General features: G+C 46.7%; 1 protein-coding gene across 3 annotated transcripts in view; it reads left to right on the plus strand.

Moving 5' to 3' along the window:
* ankrd11 (ankyrin repeat domain 11) overlaps positions 1 to 27,475 on the plus strand; it is an 81,245-nt gene that overhangs the window by 43,848 nt on the left and 9,922 nt on the right. For 2 of the 3 annotated variants that reach the window (XM_076020737.1, XM_076020745.1), the window contains exons 3-8: positions 13,546 to 13,691; positions 16,275 to 16,407; positions 21,996 to 22,169; positions 23,197 to 23,540; positions 23,650 to 23,797; positions 23,886 to 27,475. The exon at positions 23,886 to 27,475 is cut by the window's right edge and continues 839 nt beyond it. In XM_076020737.1, the coding sequence (XP_075876852.1) occupies positions 13,605 to 13,691; positions 16,275 to 16,407; positions 21,996 to 22,169; positions 23,197 to 23,540; positions 23,650 to 23,797; positions 23,886 to 27,475 (4,476 nt within the window). In that variant the 5' untranslated portion in view covers positions 13,546 to 13,604. The remainder of the gene's footprint in view (positions 1 to 13,545; positions 13,692 to 16,274; positions 16,408 to 21,995; positions 22,170 to 23,196; positions 23,541 to 23,649; positions 23,798 to 23,885) is intronic. The other variant, XM_076020756.1, reaches the window with a different exon arrangement.

Below are 27,475 nucleotides of genomic sequence, written 5' to 3' on the forward strand. Positions count from 1 at the left end.
CTTTTGACGCAAGCCTACTACTTCCTTCAGGCTTGTGCACGTGCGTGCACGCTGTTGCTAGATGTTGTTTCTAATCAGTAGAGTCGGCCGATGAGGAGCGCCTCACTATCCTGACCCACATCCCAAATGGCCACTGCATGTCACATCTGTGTCCCTTTGTCCTGCTTTCCTCGGGGCTGCGGGCCGTATTGGCCCGACTTTGGAAGGGAGGAAAGCGCGCACAGGGGCTTCTTTTTATTTTGATGAGTCACTCAACCGAGCAGAAATGGGAGGAGGAGGAGGAGGAGGAGTGCAGGCGAGGGGGGGAAAAATACAATAGCCTCCAACCCTGTCCACCCTCTACCGCTGCCCTGAAAACACTCACATGCACACATTACATCACATAGACGTTTGACGGCCTCTTTTTTTTTGTGTGTGCGTCTTCCGGATTTACGGCGGCGGTCGACTCTTTAGATGTAGCGTAATGCGATAAAATCATAGGATGCGTGAAAACACGTTTAAACCGCTGCCCAGGAACAATGGGGGGGAAAGGAGGCGTCGGAAGGACGCTCGTGTGTGTGCGTGCGCGTCTGTGCGTGCGCGCCAGCCGAGTAGGGGGGTTGGGCCTGCTATAATGGAAGCTCTGTGGACGAAACCTGAGACGGCTGCGTTTTGGGTCTGTACATTCACACGCCTGTATCATCTATCCCCCTTTTCCCTGCCTCAATGCACCCCTTGTCCTCTGAGCAGCCTCACCGCGATGTTCCCCTCCTCGCCTGCTCTTCTACCAATAGGACCCGGACAGATTCCCCTCAACCACCGCTGTGACGCTCTCAGAAATGACTGAAAAATGTGTGGACCACTGTCCAGAGCTCAACCTGATTTTCTCGTCCTATTACCTGCGTGAGCCCCTTATTTTTGCAGAGTAAAAACCCCCATTCTAGTCTTTGTGTGTGTGTGTGGGGGGTGGGGGGGGGTTTGCTTGCGCACTCTCTCCCCCTCTCGCTCTCTCCAGCAATGGGAAGTGAAACGGGAAAGACTGTGTCCACCGCGCTCACTTTTTCAAATGTGGCCAGGAGGCATCATCACGGTCCACATTTTATCCGCTGTAGTTTCTCTCCGTCTCCTCCCTTCATGTCCAGAGTAAGTTCGGCAGGAGAGTAGGCGTTTTGCACTGGGCCATCAACAGGAAATTCCAGCCTTAGTCTGTGGGGGTAGCGGATGGCTAAGTGTGAATGGTCGGGAGATTGTTTGGCAGATTTTGAAGGCATTTGAAGATTTTCAGCTGTTTTTTTTAATGTTTTTTTTGTCCATTTCTGTGTTACTCGTGCGCCAACCCTGTGTATGCGTGGTTACAATCCAAGTGTCATTTCTCCAATGTAGTTACAGGGGGAAAGGAGAAATGGTATATAAGTCATGAATAATATTTTAGAATTTGTTTCATGTTGAACTATGACCTTGTTTGGTTTTCATCGAGGGAAATTAGTCACGCCTACAGTAGGTTTTGAATTTGGTCTTGGAATCAAACTTGGCTGAAGGCGGTGGCGGCGCACATAGAATTACTGCAGTGTAATCCTCGGGGCTGTTGGAGGTTGTTTTGACACATTTTCAGAATGAGCTGACAGCAACACTCCTCCGATAAACCAAAAGCAGCAACAACTCGTTGAAAGGCGCATTTATGCATCAGTTGTGCGGCAAAATGAATATATACATTTTTAAATGCTGGAACATCACTGACCGCGTACTCCCACACAGTTTTCAGGGTTTTTCCAGGGCCGGAAATTTAGCAGCGGCGGCGACTTCCCACTTGGCCCTCGGTAAACTTGACGTCTCCTCTGTGCACACATGCGCTTCATCAGCAACTTCACAGCTCGCAAGCTAATCCTCACATGAGTCTGATTTGACACTCTGCTCTGACAGTTGGAAGACTTTTTGGAGAGTTTTGGTGGAATGCTGATGAGTGACTACTGCTGTGCTTTCACCTGCCTATCACTACACAAACATTACGCAGTGGCCTTTGTTGCCTAGCGTGTCGAACTCCTGGACTTACGTGTGTGTGTGTGTGTGTGTGTGTGTTCCTTCTGTTACAAGTGCCAACACAACTTGTTAAATTTGCGTTGAAATAAAATCACTGACGAAGGGCCAATCACAAGCCTTCCTGGTGATGCCTGTTTTGGTCAACAGTTTGTGTTGCCACTGTGTTACTTCTGTGGTCGGACTGGCCTGGGTCATTTGTTTAAGCCTGAATTACCTAAATTGCATACATGTGTCGGTATTTGTCGGCTGCTAGTGTGTGTGGGCTCGGATGCGGGGGGAAAAAAAGTGATGCCTTGTGAACGCCGGAAGAGCCGTTCCCCCAGGGGGAAGCGCTTTTTCAGTCTGCTAGTCTTTAATTTAGACAAAGAAGTGCACATGTGTAGCAATGGACAGAAACGCTTGCCATGTGCCCAGAGTGAGACAATTGCATATTCAACAGCGCAGACAAAATAGCTGCAGTCCGCTGCTTGCAAATGTGGCGGCCTGTGCTGAGCAGGGCTGCGTGATGCTAGGAAAAACGTGCGATTAGCAGCTCCGTAAGGAGCGGAGACATCACTCGTGTTGAATGCAAAAACAACTAGTTTTTGCTTTGTTCTGTCAGTGAAAGCTGATGAGCGTGAGGGGGCGACATGAGCACTGACAGAATTGAATCATCATTTCCTAAATTCCTGCAGCTTTGTTTGCTGGAATTGGTGAAATTTAACGATTCAACAAAGTAAATGAAGCTACAGTACGTAGGTGGCCGTGCACACAAGTCTCGTCTTTAACCTGACTTGCACATGACCCATCCCTGTTGCTAGTCCTCGTTCTTGCGCCCACCGTACTGGCAGAGAATTCATGTGCCGCTCCTCTCTCTATCACATTCCTCGTCCCTCGTTAGGCATCTAGGCTAGTAAGGCTCCGTTTGATCTACCAACCATTGCCACACAGTGCCACGGAGGAAATAAACTCAAATCGAGCAGCTCTCTCAGAATATGATACGTATTGTTTCCACGTGTTATCAAAATGATGGTGCGTTTTCAGTATATCGTGCTGTTCTATTTCAAATCTGTATCCTGTGCCTGGAATATACTGTTCAGCCACTGAGGGCGGGCTATTCTGTTTTCCTTTATTTCCGTCTCAAGATTTCTTCAATTTCTTTCTGCTTTGGCTCGCTCCCCAGCACCGCCCAGCGCGCAGTTTGGTTACTCCGGCAGAATCCTAATGCGTTTTCATTGTCTTTGCGTGTGTTTATCAGATATGTTCCCCGTGCGTTTCGACGCGTGCGCTCACCACAGCCTGAGTCTGGCACCACTTTTCTGCCCCCCTCTTTAAGCAGGCACCGCCCCGGCTCTTAGCTGGCTTTGCTCCGCAGTAGCAGGCCTTTCATCCTACCATCCTACTATCTCTCCATCCGGCCCTGCCCAGTGATTTATAATTCATCTGGGATCCTGCCTCCCTCCACCCCTCTGCACCAGGACACCATTAACATTCTGTTTGGTCCCCTGCTACACTGCACCCACATGCATATGTTGTGTGTGTACGAGAGCCATGATTCCCAAGTCTAGTCCGAGAGGATGAAATTGTGTTTTCTCCGTGTGTTTGCCCCTTCTCTCCTCTGGCCCTGTTTCTCTTCTGCTGGCATTGTCGCAATCAGGCTGCCCATCTTGCTGCCTGGCTGGCTGCTCTTGCTCTCTGATACTGGTTTCCTTCAATTTGGTGCCTTTGGCTCCCATTTCCTCCCTAACCGCCACGCACAGGGTAGGGCTGCGTGTGTGTGTAAAATGCAGATGATCTCGTTCTCTGCGATACGTCGCGGGGGAAACAATGCAGTCGCCTCACCGAGGAGGCTCTCGGTTCTGTGGACTCTATTAGAAAGGCTGTGCAATAATCAAATGAGCGGTGAGAATCTCACGCCGCGCTATAGAATGACTGCAGCCCTCCCTGCCGTCTCACCCTGTTCAGACAGCAACTGTCTGCATATCTACGCGGATGCAGGCAGGAGAAGTCGTGCATGATATAACTGAAAGACCGGCGCCACCCGCGAGCATGTGAGCCTCGCTCCACAACAACCCGACCACGATGGTCAGACGTGTGAAAAGTCAGGAGCCTGTTTTCGAACAGTTTTGCGGCGGAGTGCATTGATTTTTTTTTTTTTTTTCAGCGAGAGATGTAAACCGGGAAGACAAATGGTTAAAAATGCAGCGGCCATTCATGGGCGGGAATTGTAAGCGGCGAACACGTCTGCATCAAACACTGCAGTTTTTGCAATCAAAACAAAATTGCAATTACCTGTTTTGCGGCTGGAAAATTAGCGCAAGTCGGATGCAATTATCGATACACGCGCACAAGGAAACGGGGGAGACGCACGCCGCGCCACCTCATTGTTGGCCGTAATAAAGCCAACTCAAGTAGGTGCGTGCAAGAGAGACCGAGGAGGAATAAACAAATGGCCTGCTGGGAGCTTGATCATTATCCTTTAAACAGATCTTCACACACAGTGTCCAAGCCTGCCCGACGCAAGAAATAAAGATGTTGCGATTGGCCGTCTGCAGGACAAAGACGGGACGATTGTCGTCGATAAGGCTGATGAATGTCTGAGCGCTCTGGCCCTTCCTCAGGACACCGCTGCTCGTCGTCTCCGCCGCTCCAAACGATGCGGCGGCCCATCTGCATCCTTTCAGTACGCGTCCGCTTGACCATCGTCAAGCTTAAGCCCGCAAATCAGTGCCGGAGTCTGTGGTGATCTCCAGCCTTGCAGCCAGGTAACGCTAGGAGAGCGGCGGTTCCCGTCGACCACATGCTAGCACGGCGCGAGGCTTCGCTTGACGGCTGAGAGACGATTGTACGAGCAGCTGGTGCTATTTTGGCCGTGCTGTAGCATTAACTGAATAAATACAATGCAAATTCTCCATTACCCACCATGTGTGTTGTATTATGGGGGGTGCAAAAGGCATGTGAGCTGATTGCACCGTATGAAAAAATAAAAAGAATGAGAACTTTTGCAGTTGGTTCTACGCTTAAAAAAAAAAACGCATTCGTTTGTTTTGCTGGTTCTTTTACTTCAGATGTGGTATTTTGTGCTCGGCCCGCCTGGATTTCGGAAAACAAACTAATATGAAGTATCTTAAATAGCCCCCATGAGCTGGGTTCAGCTAAACCCAGCAGAGGAGTCAGTGTGGTCGGCCGCGGCACGGCCGCAGGAGGCTCCCCCTTCAAACCAATCTGCTTTCTCACCGCCACACAGGGCCGAGCAAACACAAGCTAGTAGCAGGCAAGTTTGCAGCGAGGTCGTCGACGTCCCACCCCGTGTAGTAAACAGTGGCGCGTCGTGCCTCACGTGCCCGTGCGTATGTCAGTGCACATTTGTGTGTGACACCTCACCCCCACGAAGCTCCGAAATGCCGACGGCAGGGCAGCAGGGGAAGAATGTGCCGCTCCACCAACACTAAAAACTACCATTGTTGCTTTTTGGTTTTTGGTTTTGTTTTTTACCTCCCATTTGACTGGCAGCCTCCTGAGAGTCGACGCTAAATGGAAACCAGTGGAGAGACGCTGGTTTGATGAGTCTAGTAGTACCTAGTGTTATAGGGGAGATGGCTGCAGGTGAAAAACACTATGGATGATGAACTCTAATTGAATCTCTGTGCATGGATGAGCTGCAGTGTGCGTTAGTGGCCGAACGCACAAGACACGTCTATAGATGTGTCGCCATGCCTGTTGGGTTGCTGTTTTATTTTTATTTTTTTAAATTATATCTTCCTCAAGTACTCTTAGTCTGAGTGTCTTGTGTGTTTTTTATTGTCTTGTCCGCAGTTTTGGTCCTGGATTTGTTGGTCTCGCTTTCATTTGTGAAACACGCTCACACACAAGCTACAAATACAAGTTGAGAGAATAACAAACCCCTTTTTTTTTTAGTGTACAGTGATTTCTTTTCAGCCAAAAGCAAGACATAGCAGGCCTTGATGTGTGCGACTAGTATGCAAGTTAATATGCAAGGGCAAAATTTTTGACTTTCACCGACTGTCGTGATTAATGGTGAAGCGGTTCAGCTAAACATCAACTACTCGGCGCTGCACGTCCGCCGGTTAACCAACGTCCACGCTGAAAACTGATCGATCTTGCAGCCTTCATTGTTCACGCTAAAACTAGGCCTGTTTCTCCGTGATTGCCGGTTTTACATGAGGATGTGTTTATTTCTCGTTGTAACGCTCGTCTGTTTAAAGGTCACATCTTTCCGCCTTTCCTTCCATACCCCTCGCTCCCTCGCTCTCTCGCTCTCTCGCGCTGCTCATTATCCATCAAGGCATCCTCCCTCTGCTCTGCTTTTATTTTTACCTCCCCATGTAATCCTTAATTAACGCACATCCAGTCACTGTGCTTCACATTCTACCGCCGTACACACTCACTCATTCATGCTCTCTCAAGCACAAGCGCGAGCGCGCACACGTTCAGTCATCTATCTTCTTTGTTGGTCTCCTGCAGAAGCATAATGGATTGGATTATGCGTACGTCTTAACACTCCGCAACTCGGCCAACGACGACGTAGCTCATTTTCCTTTTCTTTTTTTTCTTTCAAATTTACCTCTTGCAGCCACAGCTCATTCCAATTGTAGCCCTGTAGATATTAATGCGTGTTTTTACGGTATTGTCACCGTGCGGCCATTTCCCTTGAAAGACTCGATTCAGGTAGTTTAGCTGTGCAAAAATAACAACTAGATGCATCATCACCACTTTATTTTCCGTTCTTTTTTTTTTTTTTGCATTGATACCTTAAGCTAGCAGCTACATCCCATTTCATCAGTGCCTGAAAGAAATGCTGACTCAAATCTCCTTTGTTTTGATAATGGTGCATCTGAAGTGTATCGTTATTTTTAAACTACTCTCCATTCATCCATCCGTCCATCCACTCACTTGAAACATGTTGCCTCACACCCTTGTTGTTTTTGTTGTTGTTCATGCAAGGAATAAACTCAGCTCTCAACTTGAGATGATATGGAAGACAGAAGAATGTTTTTCCAGTCTTGTTAATTTCCCATTTTCATTTCAATTGTTCATTTCGCGCAAAAGTGTTTTCTGACATAGATGTCAGTGTACATGGATGCCTTGGATCCTCCCGCTGTCACCGTCATATTTAAAGCCTGACAACAACGACTTTATCTCATTTGCATTTTCAGTACGTGGACGTCACACCAGACTATGTGAAAGGTTCATATGCTAAAATGAATAGCAGTGCTCAATATCAGCTGGGATACTAACTCACACGTGTAGTACTGTCTGGCCTACATCACCTGTTGGTGCCCTCTGTTGCTGCGTTGAGCGTTGTGCTCATGCACTTGTGTTCAATTTCATCGGTTCATTTAATGATGCAGTGAAATGTTGATGTTCTGACGAACAACAGCACCACTCGTCATTTGCCAACAGGTTTTTTTTTTTTGCCAAACTTTAATGTTAAAATTGACTATGGACAAGTTGCTCTGCGCGCGCGCGCTCACACACACACACACACACACACACACACACACACATATTAACAAATGTGTGTCAGCAGATGTGAGCCAATGATCGGAGTAAAACGTGGCTATTTGGTCAGACTGTGATCCGAAGGTGAGGAAGTGATTGAATCCACCTCGCTTGAGGTTGTTATGCAGAAGCACTCTTCCATCAATAGGTTCCCTCTCTTCATTCACGGCTCTTTCACTACCTACGGAGATAGGCCTACATCTGTCTCATCCCTGAGTTGCTAGGTAACAGGTTTCCCGTGTGTGCGTGCGTGCGTGCGTGCGTGCGTGTGTCTGTGAGCTTACACGTTGCTGTGGCAATGTCAGGTTTTGCCAGTGAGAGAGGGGAGAGAGATGTTTGGAACTGAGAGAGAGAGGGAGAGGGGGAGAGAGAGGCAGATGAGAAAGAAGTGCTCCGAGAGGAGGGGTTTTGTGTGTGTGTGTGTGGGGGGGGGGTGAGAAATGAGAATGAGTCAGAGCTCTGCAGCTGAGGGACTCGAGAGGAGGAGAGAGCCAAAAAGCACTAGAATGTTTCTGTCCTTTCGTGCAGTCTAATTGCATATATATACCGGCCTGCCACTATCTTAGCGAGGTCACTGGCAAAGACGGCATGATTTACCAGATTGGCAGGGCTCGCAGGCTGCGAGCACTGAGCTGTTATTGGATGGAACAGGGAGGTGTAAGGGAGAGTGAACGTGCTCAGAATAGAAAATCAGACCAAGTGATTGGATTCCTCCCTACATCTCACTTCTCTCTCTCTCTTGCTCTCTGGGCTCCAAGAGCCTCTTGGAGAATGGGACCACTCCCACTCACTTCTGTTTCATTGTGTTTTGTTGATTCCTCGCTTCTTTGTGCGTTGCGTCCTCCTTGCGTTGATGTTTACGCGACGCATTGTAATTTAGAGAAAGGAGACGTACGTGGTCCAGGTACAAAGCCGTGTTTTTTGAATCTTGAACTGGAATAAATTAACCTCTGTTAATAAACTAAAGCGTAGTCCTGCCTCTTGCCCTGCACACACACACACACACACACACACACACACACACACAAACGTTCGCTTTTTATAAAAGGAGCCGTTCTCTCTCGCCATATTAAAGTATGTGTTGGCAAATGATTGGCGTCTGTGTTGTGTGCTTGTGCAGTTTTTGTGCATAGCTCTCTTTTTTTCCTCCCTCTTTCTATGAAGCGAACGGGCCTAGGTCAGGGACTGAGCACCCGAGCTCGGCTCTGGTTGCCAGGATACAGCAGCCGAGCAGGAGTGGCTTTATTTGCACACGAAACGGGCTAGCTTAGCTGCTGCTCTCGCCGCCACCGCCATCTCTCTAAAGATCATTTCACTGCACGGCATGTCAATAAAGCGCACGGTGCACTGCGACTGTAATATCAGTGGAGTATCTTGATTGCTATAAAACAGAGCCTCAATATTGAAAAGTCATCCCAAATGCTAAATGTTAAAAATATCACTCATCATTGCTGACTTGTAGCATGATAACGATGTGAAAATGTTAATGATTCACTGGAGTTTGTTTAGCTTACTGGAAATTGATCTGGTCCCACTTATCAGGTCCATTTCATTAAGATAACTAAATCTTGATTTTAAAGACCACATGATAAATATGTGGAGAGCAAAGAACTCCTCCGATGCGCCCTACCCACATCTGCTCAGTCGAAAGTCGTATGCCGCGCATTGAGTTGCAATCTAATGTCTTGTTGTGATTGGGAGTGACACCCCACAGGCCAGGAAGCACCCACGTTTCTCAGTCGTCAGAACCTGTGTTGTTCTACGTGGGGGTTGCAGCTGCGTCTGCTTCCTTTATTTCCTGTGTGTGTGTGTGTGTGTGTGTGTGTGTGTGTGTGTGTGTGTGTGTGTGTGTGTGTGTGTCAGCTTTTTTTTGAGTGTTACAGTAGATTTTTACTATTGCAGTGATTTTTGGAAACTGTACGTGAAACCAACAGTATAAAATAATATATATGTTGAGTTTTTTTTGATTGTTTTTAGGAACGCAATAATCTTGAAATGATATCACCTCTTCCCTCACAGTTTGAGAGCAACAGCACATTGGAATCCTGAGATACTTTGACCTCTGTGTGTGTACACTATTTGCTTCTAGTGGTACTCTGGCACTACGGTATTGGTACATACCGCTCTTCAAGCAGGCCCGGGCATGGGAACTCATGTGGCTGCTTGGCGTGCCTGAGTCTTGTCTTTGACTTACGCGGAGCATCGTGGGGTTTTTGTTTTGACCTCGGCTAATTAACGAAAGCTTTGCTCCCCGAAAAAAAAAAAAAAAATAGCAACGCCAATTTCTTCCACGTCGTCGCGTGCAGCAAACCAGCGACGTCTGGCAGCGGGGCGGCTGAGAGCGGGGAGCGTATCTGTAAACTAACACCCAGTTATCCGTCGCCTTGACTGCCGGGGAGTGTGCGGCTGCTGATTTGTATCTAATTGTGCAATAGGCAGTTGCACTCTGCACACAAACACGAGCGCGGAGACGGAGAGAACGATGCCCGTCCCCTGCATGCAGCTGCTGTGCCGCTCAGCTGTCAGCGTGCAATATGAGGCGCGTTTTGCTGCTGCTGCTGCTGCTGCGGTGTACAGCGAAGAGTGGCGTGGCGTGGCCACGGGACAAGCAAGCCGCTCTGGCTCTGTGTGTGAGTAGTGTGTGTCCATGTATGACAGGAGAGCTGTGATATCTGTTGAACCCTTGAATGGATTATTAATACAACCGTCGCGTGTGTTGGGCCTTGTTGCCTCTGACATTTGCAGAACAACGTAGCATCCTCGTGCCTGCCTGCCTGCCTGCCTGCGTCCGCGCACATCGCATGCTGCAGTATGCTAAAGTGTTGGCCTCTGTCTGACCGCAGAGGGAGTGGCTCGGAGGATGGGAGGAGGAGGAGGAGCAGGAGGAGGTAGAAGAAGACGAGGAGGGGTGGGTGGGTGCGTGCCTGCGTGCGTGCCATCAGGAAGACGGTATAGATGGTAGTGCTGGCATGGCCCATCTTTCATTTGGAAGAGATTGCTTCTCTGGCTCAGTGCTCAGCCTCCCCTCAACCCCGCTGTCGTCTTCATGGCCAAGTCTCACTGGCCTGATGTGACGTCTGAAGCATCCAGTTAGCAAAATGCGTCATTTGCAAAGGCCACCAGCTTATTAAATCACCTCAAACATCTCTCTCTCTCTCTCTCTCTCTCTCTCTCTCTCTCTCTCTCTCTCTCTCTCTCTCTCTCTCTCTCTCTCTCTCTCTCTCTCTCTCTCTCTCTTCCCCCCCCCCACTCTCTCCCCCTATCCGCTCTCTTTGAAGTTAACATTTGCACTTGCGTTGTTATTGTCAATCACCAGAGTGCCTCATCTTTAATTTGTTCAAATTTCACTATTTGACAATGAGACTATTTTCTACATATGTATTTTTTAAGGTTTAAAGGAATTGGCGTTTTTGTCTTGTAACACGATGCTGGGCTGTTCATCTCGTCCTTTTCGCAAAATGAAAGTGATTAACTAAAATTTCGACAAAGTGCAATTGCGATTTGCAGGTGCTTCCATTGAATGGTGTGATGCCGATAAGCTGCAATTCTCGTAAAATCTCGTCCCGCGAGATTTAGAAAAATTGCATTTGTTTGCATTTGTTTGCTGTCAAGAAAGGTTGTTGGATGTTGTATTTTTTTCTTTGATTACTTGTAAAACATATTCCGTCTCCTCCACCGCCCTAACATAACGCGCCATTTTCATTTAAAGTGAACTGGTCACATGACCCCCCGTACATCACATCCAGCGACGCGTAAATATGCAAAAAGTCTTTCCATGACACTTTTGCGATATAACTCTATATCCATACGTCTGAAAAAGCAGCACATGACAGCATCAAAACCTTTTAGCGATATTTGAGAGGTTTGCCAAAATGTAGGTGTTTCCATTCCATTCCAGTTTTTTATTGCGATATTTTGGTTTTGCGCAATTCTAGGGGTAGTGGAAACGCAGCTATAGTCTGAGTTTCTCCTTTGCTCAGTAGAGTATAAAACTTGTCCTCTAGCCGTCTTTCCATCACACTGGTTTACCATTGTAAGTTAAGTGGGTAGAGAGGTATATGTTTCAATCACAACAGAACAATTATAAGAGTATAAGATGCTTATATTGATGGGAAATAATGTTGTTTTATATTAATAATAAAAAGTGTCCTGTTTCTGTTCAGTATGCCTGAATCTCATGGCCCATATTTAAAAGACAGACCACCTACCAGTTCTTCATGAATACAAAACACCCAATTAGTTCATGGTGTTTCAAAATCAGTGTCTGAAAACAACCCAACCGCTCAGTCTTTTCAGCTTTTCTCACACCGGAACGTCACCGTAATTGTTTCACCACCTGGAAACGTAGAATCGTACCGTCGACCGTTACAGCATATTTCTTTTATTATTATTTTTTTTAATCCCAACAGCTCGCGGCACTGCACTCGGCGAAACAAACACCCTCACACACTGACTCTGAGCAGATGTTATGTCTCTTTTGACTGCCTTGGAATTTCGAAGGAAATGAGGCCCGCGGTTTCAAGCCGGGTTTCCTCTCCCTCTGTGTGCGCCTTTATGTGTCTGCGTGCAAACATCATCCTCCTGCATTTGGCGTGTCAGCAGAGTGCTCCGTTGCAGTAACGGCCCATTATAGCAGTCCCAAAATAGTTGCAAAGATTATTGTTCCAGGTTCTCTGATGACCCAGTTTGAGACGTGCACGCGTTGTGTTGCCGCGCAAGGTTTGCTTGTGTCTGCAAAGTAGCGCGCTCCGTCTTCTCCCCTCCCGGCAGAGATATTTTGCTCGGCTGGAAGGTTGGGGAGCCTGTGGCGAGTCGACGCAGGAGCCCAACAGTAGCAGAGAGGAAGTAGCAAGTCATAGGACGGAGGAAAGGGGCCTGTGGTTTGCTGCGTCGCTTCCCATGCACCAGTAAAAAGCCGAGTGGCACATCCTCTGTAGCGGGCTGGCTGGCTGGCTGGCTGGCTGTCTTGACTTGACTGGAGCTGGATATAAATAGCCGCCTTTGAATAGGATAACTGCAGAGGGAAGAGAAGTAGGGGTGGGAAGGGGAGATGGAAGTGGCGCCAGAGAAGATAGGAGTGCCAGTGTCTCTGAGCAGAGAGGGGGAGGGGGGGGGGGGGTTGGGGGCAGTGTGGAAAAGGTGCAGCCACAGTCTCATCTGTTCATTCAGTCAGTCGCGAGGATGAGCATACTTGGATGCACTCAGAAGAAAACCTGCATTATGGAGGAGAGAGTTGAGGAATGGAATAGATGATTAATTCATGGCCCTGTGAAGCAGAAGGCATCTCCTCATGAAGCATGGCGGCGTACGCAAAGGCGCGCGCACGCACACACGCACACACACACACACACACACACACACACACACACACACACACACACACACACACACACACACACACGTGCCGTTGTTTACCGTGCCTTAGAACGCCATTGAGCCTGGCTGTGCAGCCGATCACTTGCGCCCCACAGAATTGCACCCGTCCTCAATGAGGCCATAATTTACTTTTTTTTCCTGTCTGAGTGACTGTGGTGGGGAGGTCACGCCAAAGTCGGCTATTACAAGAGGTGGTTGGCAGTGCCAGTAAATAGCTGTTAAGGTTTCTGCTTAGACATGCCACCGTCTCTCCCAAAGACATTCCACAGCTCCGCTCTGCTCTTTCCCAGCCCGTTTCATATCTTGCGCTGTCGGTTGTTTGGTTGGGATTTTATCCCTGAATTCCAGCCTGGGACTATGGCAGTTAGAGCGCGGCCCGTTTAGTCACATTTGCGCATCTGCCTGGTTTATTTTTAATGTAAAATGACTGGTTACCAAGGATGTTTGATAGTACTGAGGCTGCGCTGTTCTTTGAGTCTCATTTCCAGAAAAAAATGCCTTTGTTCTAGGAAATTGCACCAATGGCTGAAACGGTCCCTGAGGTGCTGTTTACCACTGTATTGTCTGATGGCTTGGAAATGTGTTTTTAAAGAACTGGCCAGTCGCTAACCTCCCCCAACCCCCTCTCTCTCCCTTTTGTCTCTGTTCCAGACGGTTGATGACGATGCAATGGCAGCGTGAATGAAGCTTGGCGTGGGGAGAGCTGAACGATGCCCAAAGGTGGGGGTTCTAAAACCCCCCAGCTGGACCACTTCCCACTCAGCACTGACATGGTGGAAAAGCAGGGTGGGAAGAAGGTAAGGCTGAAAAACCTCCGCCCGTGCACAACACCAACACCAATAATAAAAGATGCTTGTCTGCGACGGCGCCGCGACTTCTTCTGCATTTCTTTGAAGCCCGACTGTGAAGCACTTCATCTCATCAACACGTATTTAAATGTCTTACTGAGGACATGATTTAAATGTGTGTTCGATAATAAGCTTGATGTTGATGTGGATGCTCCTTTTTTGCAATGGCTAAGCCCTGACTGGTTTTCCTGTGTTCTCACAGAAGTCACACTTGACGTGTGTCAGTGAAGTAGTGGTGACAACTACTGCAGCTACCGTTGCATTCGGAGCTGTGACTATTTGGCCTGCTAACAATTATTTTTTTTAGAGAGAAAATTATATAACTGAATGTTGTATAACAATTTGGTAAATGTTTATGGATTTTCCGTGCACGAAATGTAGCAACAGGATTGATGGACTGAAGCGCTGGCTGCGTTTTTCCGTTGTTGAACCTCGAAGGCCGCGGCCTTGTCTTTGGTGGACAAGCTTTAGTTGTAAAAGTTGAAAGCCGTTTCACCTTAGCTTGTCCCAGGTGTCGTTTGGTCTGCGGCATAACAAAGCGGTGGGCGCAGCTTGATGTCATCAGGGGTCTGTGCCAACTGTAAAGGTACTGGCAGCAGCACCATCAGGCGAAGAATGGAGAGGTACAGCTTATGCAGGCATGGATTTACAGCCCTCTGCAAAGGATTGCATCAGACTCTGGCTGGGAGGGAGGGAGGAGGGTGAGAAGGGAGGGAGCGAGGGAGGGAGGGAGGGAGGCGGGTGAGAAGGGAGGGAGCGAGGGAGGGAGGGAGGCGGGTGGGCAGGGAGGCGGGACGAACAGAGCGCACAGGGGTGGGCGGAAAATAGAGTGAAACTAAAAGAGCAGGCATGGCTCGGAGATCATCAAACAAGGTGTCTTATGAAGTCAGACTTTTAAGGGTTACTTTGAATTTTATCCGGAGGAGGAAAAAGGCAATGACGCTGTGGATATGCTTTGTTTGTGTGATGGTTTTCAGCTAATGTCAGTCGGCTCTTCATGTTTTTTTGGGGCGGTTTTAAAGGATCATATCCTCGCTTAAATGCAGTGAGCCAGAGATTCACACATCGCTGCATCGTGTCTCTGCGTGCATCGCGGGCTCGCGCATAAAAATAAGCATTTGTCTCGCTCTTCCGCTCATCGAAAGAGAGGAAGAGGGGGGGCGGATCAGCTCACTGTGGCCGACACTGTATGTCTCTACTGTACCATGACATCATAGTCTTATGACTGGGGCGGGGCAGGGCAGGGGGAGGAGTTCAAAGAGTCGGAACATAATGGAAAAGCTGCCCTGAGGACAAAGTGAGAGGAGTGTGGGGACAGAAGGCAGGACGGAGAAATGAAGCCAAAGACAGCGAGTGCGTTTTTTCACAATGCGATCTTGTATTTAAATGAAATCTTTAAACCTGCTGTTCCTCTACCATAGCAATATAAAGAGTCCTGAGCTCATGCAGCGCACTGTCAAATGCAGCTCTAAAAACAAGTAACTAAAATCTGCTGTGTTTTACTAGCTGCACATTTTATGTGCATGTGGGTTAGGTTCATTACAGTCCCACGTTAATGTTTTGTTCATCTCGACCTGTTTCTTGACCTGTTTTATTAAGTTGTGGTGTCACCTTCTGTCATTGTGCAGTTACGTATTCACTTATCTTTTTTTTTTTTTTTTAAGATATTTTGCTGAAGTGACGATAGTCAGTCACAGTTTCCATCTTTACTACTTACATGTTAAGTAACTCTCAATATGCTTTTTATGAAGGTGGCTATTTTGAAGAATTTAAATATAAAACGTGTTTGAGTTATTTTACACTTTTATTGTTTCCTACATAATTCCATGTGTGTTCATATGTAGTTAGATTGCCTCCCGTGAGAAACTGCAACGTCAATAGTCATGAGAATGAAAGAAGACATTAAATTCATAGGGTGTGTCCAAGCTTTTGACTGGTAGTATATATATTTCTAAACAATTTAACCACTGCTGACCACTACTACTGTTTTGTTTTTTGGAATGTCTGTTCAAATACTTAGTCAAGGAATTCTCTAATCTTATCTCTTTTTTTTTCTTTTTTTTTTTTTTAACTTTCTTCTTTGTTTAGCATGTGTTTGTAGCACTTAACTCTTGAAAGTCCCAGACAGTCGCTACTCCTCTCAGATCATCGTACAAAGAAAGTAACACATAAGTATTTACATCTGTTGATAGCAAGCACACTTGGACTTGAGATTGTTTCCAGCAGCTGTAGACCGCAGAGCCATGCTGGCGTCAGCTTATCCTCCTCTCTGCCTGCCCGCCTGCCTCTTTGTGCTCCAACTGGGGAGTCAGGAATCTCAAAGGAACTCTATGGAAAACTTTTTTTTTCTTTCCTTTTTCCCCTCCTCTACAAAGCCCATAATAGTTATGAGTCTGGGCAGGAATAGGACCAACTGCAGGGAAATTGCCGCAGAATTCAAGGATAGCTCAACCTGTCTGTGTGTCATGACCTCAGACTTCATAAGATTTCTTTGCCGTATAATAGCGTCCTCTCTCTCTTCCTCCTTTTCAGGATAAAGTGTTGTCAAACAAGACTCCCAAATTGGATCGCAGCGATGGAGTTAAAGAGATGAAAGAAAAAGCCTCTAAAAGGAAGCTGCCCTTTTCTGCTGGAGCTAATGGAGACCAGAAAGATTCTGACTCAGGTAAGAGAATACCCCATTGACATTAGTCACACGTTCATCCCATCACAGTCATGGGCCTTCAAAGTGAGTGGGAGTCACATCCACTGGAGCATTTTGGTACTATAGCACTCTCCTCTAAAAGGGAGTTGGGCCTAAATGAGAGGGGCTCACCTCACCTCTTCCTTCAACTTCGACTGTCTGTCCATTGTGAAACCAGGGGATTCATTCCAACACAGACCCAAAAGAGAGGTGAAGTCCACACAAAGTCATTCAATTACGTGGAGATTTGTATAGCATACAGGCCTGACCGGGTCCGGCTTTGGTCAGGCCCCGGCTTTGTGTTTCTTTAATTAGAACTACTGCTTCTGCTTGTTTGACTTTGGGTTTGAAGGATTCGGGATTCAGATTGTTGATAACAGTCCAGCTCTGAGGTTTGAGTTGACACCATTAGTGGCAGCAAAGTCTTGTGATCTGTGGTTAAAAGGCTATTGCCATGTGTGCATCCAGCAGCAGGCAGCTGCTGGGGTTTCAGGGGTCGAGAAGGGTATGATCTCAATTTGTTTACGTTGGAGGTTATGTGGAATTACTGCAGATTTTAAGATAGTTGCAATAATGGGATGATTGAGAGCCAGCTTGTTTCTTCATTGATTCACCTTAACCAGTGTGCGTGCAGACATATTTTGTGTTTGCAGCCTCCACAGCGACTACCCGTTGGTAACGTGGGTGTGTGAGCCTGAGTAGTCATCCTTTTAAAACAACAGTCCAGCCAGCCGTCTGTCTGTATGCATATAGATGGGACTGTATGTATTACCCCACCGGTCTCCAAAAAACACAAACCACACAAGTGCTTATTGGACTGCAAACAGGCTTGTTCCATATGTTTCTGACATAGTTTTATCTACACCATAGTGTTCACACTGGACTGGTCCACAAACCCTCCACCCCAATTTGACCCAAATTTTTATTAATACCTCATATGAATCAAGAAGAAAACAATACTTCCTTTACTCTGTTGTGATCACTGCATGGCATTGCTATTGAGTTACACCTCACATTTTCGTCGGCCTGTTGGGCGTCTTGTTAATTTAGTTCGGAATCCCATTTCATCATTCTATTGGGAAAATTGACTCAGAGTGTACTAATAATGAGGTGCGGGGTTGCGCATATTATATTACTTGTACGAGATGCCCAAAAGTGAGGTGCATTGCTGGCTTTTGCAGATAAACAACGTCAGCAAGGTCTCGACCGGCATATTTTCAAGAAAAAGTCGGGTAGTGAGATCCAATCACAAGCGCTCACTCTGGACACGTCACTTACAGATGGAACAACGGTAGAGCTGTCGCTGTCATCGGATCAGTCTGGACAGATAGATTATATAACAGAATGCTAACAGGCTTTTGTCAAAGTTTCACTCTTCTGAAACTTTTCTGTTGGTCATTGTCTGCACGTGGAGTCGGAATTTGTGTGAAATGTTACATTTTTCCGTTTGGAACTACGTCTTTTTTCAAAGCTGAAAAGGTTCAATACAAAGCTGTCTTCACTTTCTGCTGGACATCGAAAGATATCCTAGCTAAGGCAATTGTTCACATGTAGTGTGGTCATAAACCTTTGTTGACATGCAGCAGATCATCTAAGTTAATTTGGCCAAACATTCCTTGAACTCTTCCCATCGTGGCTGTGAGAACCAACTGTTATCTACAACCTAATTCTGACTTCAGACGTAGTTTATGGCACTGCTATCTGATTAAGACTGCACCCTCATATGCCGGTTATCCTGAAAATGTGCGAACAGTGTGGCAACACCCTCTGCCTGCACGTTGTTCCATCATTGTCGAACCGTTTTCTTCAAGTTCCTGGCCTCTAGAATAGTTTTCAAACTATTTCCTCGTCAAGTTTGAAACGCACAACCTCATTCTCACTCCTATCAGTTTATCAAAGTTGAAAGGGGTGGGGTGAAGCTAAAATCATTCCACATTTAAGCAGGTTATCATTATTGGGTTATCGCTGAAATGGAGTGCTGTTGTCTGTTGACTCAGTGGTGGGAGGGGCAGAGTCCAACGGTTCCGAGGCGAGGCAGGAAGACGAGATTGGCGTGTGTCTGCATGAGCGCGTGGCCGACTGACACAATGGTATATTTTTGCGTTTTTTTAACAATCATTTTTTAACCTGTCAGTATAATGGTGTTCCAGCAATCCTGTGTCACTCCATAAATCTTCGGTAATAAATTGGCCCTGAGTTTAGCTGCGTGTCCGTTAGACAGCCGCTGTCAGATTGAAACTAGCATAATTTCTGCACTGTTCCTCTGAAACGCTTTGTAAATTAATAACGTTGAGAAGCACAACCTGATTTAAGGCCGCAGCGGCAGTGTTTTGTAATCGGACGTGCTGAACTGTTCACAGCGAGCAAAAAACACCGACGCTTTGGCAACGCAGCAAAAAGTCGGTAGATCTGAGCACACCTCTGACATGGTTCCCACTCAAAAATAAAGCCCGTTTATCAATCGCAGCGGGCAACGTGAATTCAAAATGCACCGACCACACATGCAAGTCTGTTGCACTTATTTTCTTTTCAAATTTTGTGACTTGGCAGTGTGAACTTTTTCTTCCGTACCACCGTGTCTGCTATTCCCTGTGACAATGGCTGCGTTTCCGTTGCAGTTTTTCTCAAAATAAAAGCGATATTTCTAACTTTTCGACAATGTACAATTGTGATTTGCTGGTGTTTCCATTGAATGGTGTGAAGCGCAGAAGCCGTAATTCTTGTCAAATCCCACGGGACGAGTTTATGTTTGAATTATGTTTGCTTTTGTTTGTTTACGTTTGTTTGCTGTCAAGAATGGCTGCTGACGCATTATGTTTGGATAGAGGAGGAGACTAAATTTTTTTTTTTAAATATTCCATCTTCTCCTTCGCCCAAACAAAACACGCAATTTTCGCAATGCAAAAAACTGTTTCTGTGTCACTTTTGCAATATACCTCCATATCGATATATCTGAAAAACCTCCTCATGAGAGCATAAAAACCTTTTAGCAATATTTTAGAGATTTTTCAAAATGTAGGTGTTTCCATGACCATTTTTTTATTGCGATATTTACGTTTTTCGCAATTCTAGGGGTAATGGAAACGCAGCTACTCTCTGTGTCTTTGTCATTCGGCCAGTTGTTCTGCAGGTTAATAGTGCAGTTTGTGTTTGCTGCTGTAAGCTGAGTGTTTGTCTTGCGGTGGGGAGTCAGTGGTCTGGCCACTTCTTTAACTGGTGCATTTTCGGGCCTTTCCATGCTTGCAAGTTCCCGTTTTCACTCATTCCCTGACTCTGGTCTAGCATGCACTCTGCGGACGGTGTTGTGACTTGCCACAAAGTTAATCAGGCTTTTACCCATCAAATGTGCCAGCCACCTCTTCGGCCTCCCAGGCTGATAGTGCTGAATAGTTGGTTGTCTCATGCCAAACACAAAGCAGTGACAAAACATCCTCTTGGCCACTTCCTGCCTCTTCTTTGCTCATTTCCTGTTTGTGCAACTTTATTCCTACCCACAACGGGCATTGTTTTACTCTATGTTCAGACATAGCCGGTCCTGCTGGTTGGAGTGGTTATTCTGGTCCCGCAGTGCAAAGGCCCAACTGTCAGACTATTTGTTAGCGTACACCGTAGTATTTCTTTTTTGTTGCCAGTCAGATAAGGTCTTCCTGCCAAACATTTTCACTTGTCTCTGCCTCCACGTCTTTTTATGTTGCATATCTGTTACAGAACATCTGTTGTTATCAATCTCGCATACTTTTCTTTTTTCTACTGTAGTCCTTGAGCAAACAAGTTTTATCTCAGTCATCGGGCCTACGCTAGGCCTATTGATTAAACGCGTTGCCATGTAGACTAATCATGTTCGCACCTCAGTGTTTTGGTATCAGGTGTTGAACTGTTTCTCGACGCTTTATTCCATATAACATGGGGTGTTAAGCTGAGGCGACGGCCAGCGTAGGCAGCAGCTGTTTCCCCCCCACGACTTCCAACCAGGTACTTGCGGAATCAAAAAGCTGACGTGATTGCCGACGGCAACAACAAGAGCTGAGGCAGGGAGCGGATCAGCTATTGCCGCATTTCTGTCGGGATTCGTGCGACGCAAGTCAGAGTTGTTTAGGACGTCTGATAATAAGCTGGATTTGAGAGTCTTGAGTGTTCGAAGCAGTCCGCTCTCTGTGTGCATCGGACTAATAACTGCCTTCCTGGTTCCCCCTGTCTTGTAAACTAAGCCTGGAAAAGCAAGCGTAGCACTTTCCCTGCCCCGCCGATGGAATACATGTTTGGACGGCTTCTGTGGTTCTCGCTGGTTAAGTCTCTGCTAAAGGAATGTGTCTAAATGGCAAATGCTTAAGAGAACGTGAGAGTATATCAAAGAGGGGTTGGGGCACATTAGCTTTAAGTGTTCGCAGATGTTTGAGAGAGTTTGCGAGCCGCTCGTGACTGGAAAAATATACCCCCTCACCCACCTCCCCTTGATCACGACTGGTTTAGGCTGCTGGTAGCGGCTTTATTTATCTGTTTGTTTGTGACCCTGCGCCGCGCATTAGAAGGACTTCGATGAAAAGGCAAAAATAAAAGGCACAGAAACATCTGCAGGCCCCTCTCTGCGGTCGACGCGCGTATTGTTGCAAGTGTTTAATATCTGCGGCCTTGCGGTTTCCCCCTCAGTGAAAGAAGCCTTTCAGTCATGTGTGGCTCTGCCCTCCATAAGGGTCATCAGATGGTGTGCTGTTGCTGAAAATAATTGCTGGGTGTGTCTTTCTAGAGCAGCTGCCTTTGTCCAGTAGCACCGTGTCTCCAGTAAGCCTGGCAGGCGAGCAGGCATGTGGTGACCTTGGCAAGGCCGCCCTGAATTGAAATGTAAACCGAGCATTTCGTAATAACTGTTGTTCTGCCAAGACACGCCCGCTGTCCGCTCCCCCACACCCCCACCCAACACACTGGAACTCGCTCTTAGACTGTCGGACATAAACACGCGGCTCATTTGCCCCGCCTCTTTTTTTTTTCGGGCCTGGGTGGAAACAACAGGAATGACTCCCACCAGACACCTCAAACTTGGCTACCACACACACTATACACAGCTTGTAATAGACAGACAGACAAACGGACCTGTTTGCTTTATTTACATGATATTTTGGATGACCACTAAAGGAGAGTTTGATAGTTGATAGTAGATTGAGTCCGGACTCATTGGGCTTTGTTGACTTATACTATGAAACAGAAGGTACTAAATGAAAGCATTTCCTATTAATCCTGCTATATGAGAACGCTCAACATTTTTCATAGTGCTGTGTTCCATTTTAGGAACTAAAGTTAAGAATATCGTGGATGTTTTTTTCCCACGTCTTTAAATACTGGGTAATGTTCAGTAGCATTTCTTGAAACATTATTTCTGAACAAGCATTCATATAACACACACAGACATATGCAGACAACACTGTGGTAAATGTATGCTATTATCAACGACCGTTTTATTTTGCCATGTATTGATGAATCTTTCTTTTCTGCTGCCTGAAGGAATGTGTGAATTCATCGCTTATCTCTCAACACAACTTGATGAACTTCCCTCTCTCCTCTTAATGGCATCGCAGAGAAACCAGGTCCAGAGCGGAAGCGCATCAAAAAAGAGCCGACTAACACCCGGAAGGCAGGCTTGCCATTTGGAATGGGGATGCCGGGGATCCGGGCCGGGTACCCCCTCTCTGAGCGGCAGCAGGTGGCCTTGCTCATGCAAATGACAGCCGAGGAGTCCATCAACAGTCCAGGTGCGTGCTTATCATGGAGACCACGTTCTGCGTGGACAGGTGGTAGACGAGCAGAGAGGAATGGAAGGAAGCTTTATATGTAGACGCTGCTGTGTGTGGGATAGGAGCAGTGCTGGGCTTAGAGAGTGATCGTCTCAGGCCGGGAGATGATTGTTTGTGTTCATTTCTGGAATATAAATGTAATTCTCTCATTTCCTTTTTTTTTCATAGCTATACTTTCCACCATCTTTCACCAGAGCGTTTTTCTCTATTTAATCGATTTCTACGGGATGATTCACACTGTTTCTCATCACAGCTGCTAATATTAAGCAGTACTGTCAGTCAGAACATGATCACACTAAGCATTTGCGTTGAGGGAAATTGCGTTGGTAGCAGAGACTGAGGTCTCGAGCGGAAATGAAAGGAGATCACTTTTGTTCCAGAACCAATTGTACAGTCTTGCATTCTTGATAAAATGGTTAGAAATTAAAAACAGTAGAACGTAAAAAGACTGGAAATTGTTTGTTTTTTAAGGAAATGGTTTTATTTGTTTAATAGAATTTAAAAACCGTGTCTTCCAAAGTATATTTATTGCTGCCAGACAAGCATCTGGTATCAGGTAAACAATATTATTCCAGTTAAAGCTTCATAATTTGCTCATTCTGTTAATATTGTTGTATAAAACAGAGTCACTTAACATGGATGGCAAAAATGTACATATTAATTCCTTTGTTCCATGTCTAAAGGCATGGACCTGGATTAAGTGAGTGCATTTCAAATATAATTTGGGACAATAGCTGTGCAAACTCAATAATGTAAATGTGATTAAGGCACAGAATTAATCTCCTAAATGTGATGGAATGAGCTCAAGCTCAAGTAAAGCAGGTCCAACCCTGACTGCATGGTAACGCAAGAGTGCCCCCTTCTGGTTGTGAACAACCCAAGCCTTCTGGGAAGTACCCAAAATATATTACCACAAAGCAAAACAAAAGTTTGTCCCTTGAAATTCTTGTTAAGTTTTGTTTCGGTGTCCATCTCTCCGCTTCAGACACAACACCAAAGCATCAGTCACAATCCAGCGTGGGTCAGAAGGGAACACCAAACTCTGCATCTAAAACCAAAGACAAAGTGAATAAGCGAAATGAGAGAGGAGAGACTCGGCTGCACAGGGCAGCCATCCGGGGGGAGGTACGCCGCATCAAGGAGCTCATCAGCGAGGGAGCTGATGTGAATGTAAAAGATTTTGCCGGTTGGACTGCCTTGCATGAGGCGTGCAACCGGGGCTACTATGATGTGGCAAAGCAGCTGCTGGCAGCCGGAGCGGAGGTCAACACCAAGGGTCTGGATGATGACACTCCTCTCCACGATGCGTCCAACAACGGACATTTTAAGGTAAAAATAAATTAATAAAATGCCCCCAAAAAACAGGTTTTTAACCCTCGCCAGGGTAAGAACGTTTATTACAGGACAATGTAAAAATGTCTTCTCTCGGCACTTTCAGGTGGTTAAGCTGCTTTTACGGTATGGAGGGGACCCATGTCAAAGTAACAGAAGAGGGGAAACGCCACTGAAGGTGGCCAACTCTCCGACGATGCTCAACCTGTTACTGGGGAAAGGCACGTACACCTCCAGTGAAGAAAGCTTGTCGGGTATGCGTTATTACATTTCTAGGTCACATGAAAATGGGGCTGTTTATTTAAAATGAATATTCATTATTTTGTTTATGACTTCCTGCAGAATCTTCAGAGGAGGAAGATGCCCCGTCGTTCGCCCCGTCAAGTTCCGTCGACGGCAATAACACCGACTCGGAGTTTGAGAAGGGCTTGAAGATCAAAGGGAAACCGGTGGACCCTCCGAAATCCGCCGTCACGCCGGTCAAAGACGAATACGAGTTTGACGAGGACGACGAGGAGGAGCGCGTGCCTCCTGTTGACGACAAACACCTGTTGAAAAAGGACTTTCGCAAGGATTCCGTCACCAAGGCCAACAGCTTCATCTCCATACCTAAGATGGAGGTCAAAACCTATTCCAAAAGCAACTCACTCACACCAAAGAAAACTGTCAGAAGGATCATCTCTGACAGCAACAGCTCCGATGAGGACGACCGGCCGTTGTGCTTCACGGCCGCTCCTACACCGCGGCAACAGGCTCAGCAGTCGAATTCAAAGACAAGAGACTCTGGCAGCATGAGCTCCAAACAGCAGAAGGATAAGAGCAAAGTCAAAAAGAAGCGGAAGAAGGAGAGCAAAAACAGCGTCAGCAAAGAGGTCAGGTTCGGCAAAGTCAACGACAAGTTCTGCACGTCTGACTCTGATTGCGGAGATTTGGAAAGTGAGGACGACAAAGGCCTGAACAGTATAAAAGACTCTTCTGCGACAACGCTGAAAGAATCCTCTGGCTTCAACGCGTCCTCCTCCTCCTCCCACGGAAACTTAAACTCACAGAAACAAGCGCCGTCATTAGCGGAGCAGCATCCGAAGCAGTGGAGGACGGACGGCTGGAAGACCGTCTCGTCTCCTACGTGGTCGGATGTCAGTTCTCTTTCGGATTCAGTACGGACCAGACTGTCCAGTGAGTCGGACTACTCCTCCGCCGATTCAAGCGTGGAGTCGCTGAAGCAGGTGAAGAGGAAAGCGCAGGAGAACAAAAAGAAAAACAACAACGTGCACAGCAACACCGTAGACAAGAAGAATTCTGACCTCTACAAGAACTCTAATGTTGACAGTTCGGTGTCCAAAACGGACACCGATGGCAAAGTGGTGAAAAAGCATAAAGTGAAGCACAAGCACAAAAATAAGGAGAAAGACAAGGCTCCAAGTCTAGTGCTTAATCAGGACATGAATGAGAAATTTGTCAAGAGCTATTCCTTTGATTTCGATGATTCGAGGCAGAAGTCTGTCATTGTTGAGTCGGAGGCGTCGGCTGAGGGTAAGATCAAGTTGTCCAAACATGAAAAAGACCATTCTAAAAAGGAGGACAGGCTCTCGAAAGGCAAGTCCGAGGACAAGGATTGGTTAGCTGGCAAAGACCTGCATAAAACGACAAAGGAGGAGAAAACTAAGAAAACCAAGGACTCCACCAAGGACAAGACCAGCAAGGAAGAGAGGGAGAAGCCTGCAAAACTTGACAAGGAAAGAAATGTCAAGGAAAAGGAGAAGCCTAAGGAGGATAAACAAAAGACTCACAAGGAGGAGAAAAAGAAAAAGTCCAAGGAGAAGTCGTCCACAAAGACAGATAGGAAGGGTGATCAGAAAGACGAGAAGCATCTGAAGGGGGACAAGGAAAAGAGCGGCAAGGAGGAGAAGGAGAAATGCAAAAAAGACAAAGGTCAGAAGGAAGAGTCTGAGTTTGATGGCTATGATGTGAACAACCGCTTCCTGAACCTAGAGGACACAAAGCTGAGCGCCTCTGACGACCACCATGACAGATGGGGCTCCGAGATGTCTTCTGACTCATCCCTGTACGGCGACGACAGCTGGGACACTCCTGTGAAAGAGTACAAGGAATACAAAGCCAACAATTCTGTGAAACTGATTGTCGAGACTGTTAAGGAAGAGACGAGGAGGAAAGAAAGCAAAGTCAAGGACAAGAAATCAGACCATAATGAGAAGCGCTCAGACAAGGAAGCCATTTCTAAGAAGAAAGAGAAGGACTCGTCGGACAAGACAAATGACAAGAAAAAAGACTGGTCAGATAAACAGAAACTAAACAGTCACTTGTCTGAAAAAGAAAAGAAGAGAAAGGAGTCGACAGAAATTGTCAAAGACAAGAAAGACAAGGACTCTCTGGACAGCAGTCGAGAGCGTAAAGACTCCTACGAGTTCAAAGACAAAAAGGACCTGAAAATCAAACAGGAGTCTACACGAGACGAATATATCATCGAATCCTTATTTAAAGACATTGATGCTGTCGGCAAGTCGAGTGACATCAGAGAAAGGAACCACTCTGGAAAGGAAAAGGAAAAGAAGAGCGAAGCAGTGGAAAAGAGGGAAAAGACAAAAGCGGACAAGCACAAAGAGAAAGCTAAGGACAGAGGTGCTGACCTGGAGAAGGATAAAAGTGAGAGAAGCTCTTCGGAAAAGACCGTCAAGGACAAAGATGCCGACAGAAGCACCAAAGACAAGAAGGAGGGAGCCAAAGACAAACACAAAGACTGTCACGGCAAAGAGAAAGATCGTAAGATGTCTTCGGACCAGACCAAGGAGAAGAAAGACAAGGCTTCTCAAGACAAACACGCTGAAAAGGACTTTCTCGAAGTGAAGAAGGAGGAAAGAAAACCTGAAAAAATCCGTGAGAAAACGTGGTACAAGATAGCCGACATATTCACAGACGAAAGTGACGAGGACGAGGACACTTTCAATGGTGTGGTCGCCCTCTCCGACTCCATAAGGAAGGAGACGACACCTGACCAGGATGACCTGGATCACTTCCACACAGAAAAAAATAGGAAGTCGACAGAGGCCAGGCATAGCACAGAGAGGGGCAAAGACAAAGAACACAAAGAGAAGAAGAAGGAGAAGGCCTCGTTTGACACGGGCAAAGAGAGGAAAAGCTCCGTAGAGAAACACAACAAAGACAAGAAGGACTCTGTCGATGCCAAACACAAGGAGAGGAAGGACAGAATCTCGGCTGACTTGACCCAGGAGAAGAAAAATAAGCAGAAGTTGCTGGACAAAAGGGACACCAGCGAGGAAAAAACTAAGAGCAAGTACAAAGACAAGCTGGACCACTCGAAGGAAAGGAAACCCTCCAAAGGCAGCGGCGAGAACGAAAAGTCCCTCTTGGAAAAGTTGGAGGAGGAGGCCATGAACGACTACAAGGACGATTCGAATGACAAGAACAGCGACATATCTTCCGACAGCTTCACCGATCGAGGGCATGAGCCGGTCCTGACCAGCTACTACGACTCCATCAGCCTCTCTGACGTCTCCGAGGACAGGAGAGACTCGCTGTCCATATCCACACCCCAGGACAAGTTCAGAGAGAAGGAGAGGCATCGACACTCGTCTTCCTCCTCCTCCAAGAAGAGCCACGACAAGGACAAGGACAAAGGCAAGAAGGACAAGGGGGACAAACGCGACAAGGCGGAGGAGATCAGAGACTCCTACAGCCGCAGGGAGAGTCTGCCGTTCGAGAAGGAGCTGATGCCTCTGGAGGCCGACCCATACACGTTTCCGTACGGAGGCAAAGGGGATGGCGAGGACGACTTTGACAAGACGCTGGAGTTTGAAAAGGAGATGTCCAAGAAAGACAAGGACAAAGCCACCGGGGTGATTGACAGAATCAAGGACAAAAAGAAAAAGGAGAAGCATAAGGACAAAATCAAG

The sequence above is a fragment of the Nelusetta ayraudi genome, unplaced genomic scaffold, assembly GCF_046127955.1.
Source record: "Nelusetta ayraudi isolate G7.1 ecotype Tasmania unplaced genomic scaffold, CSIRO-AGI_Nayr_v1 ptg000002l, whole genome shotgun sequence".
Taxonomy (NCBI): Eukaryota; Metazoa; Chordata; class Actinopteri; order Tetraodontiformes; family Monacanthidae; genus Nelusetta; species Nelusetta ayraudi.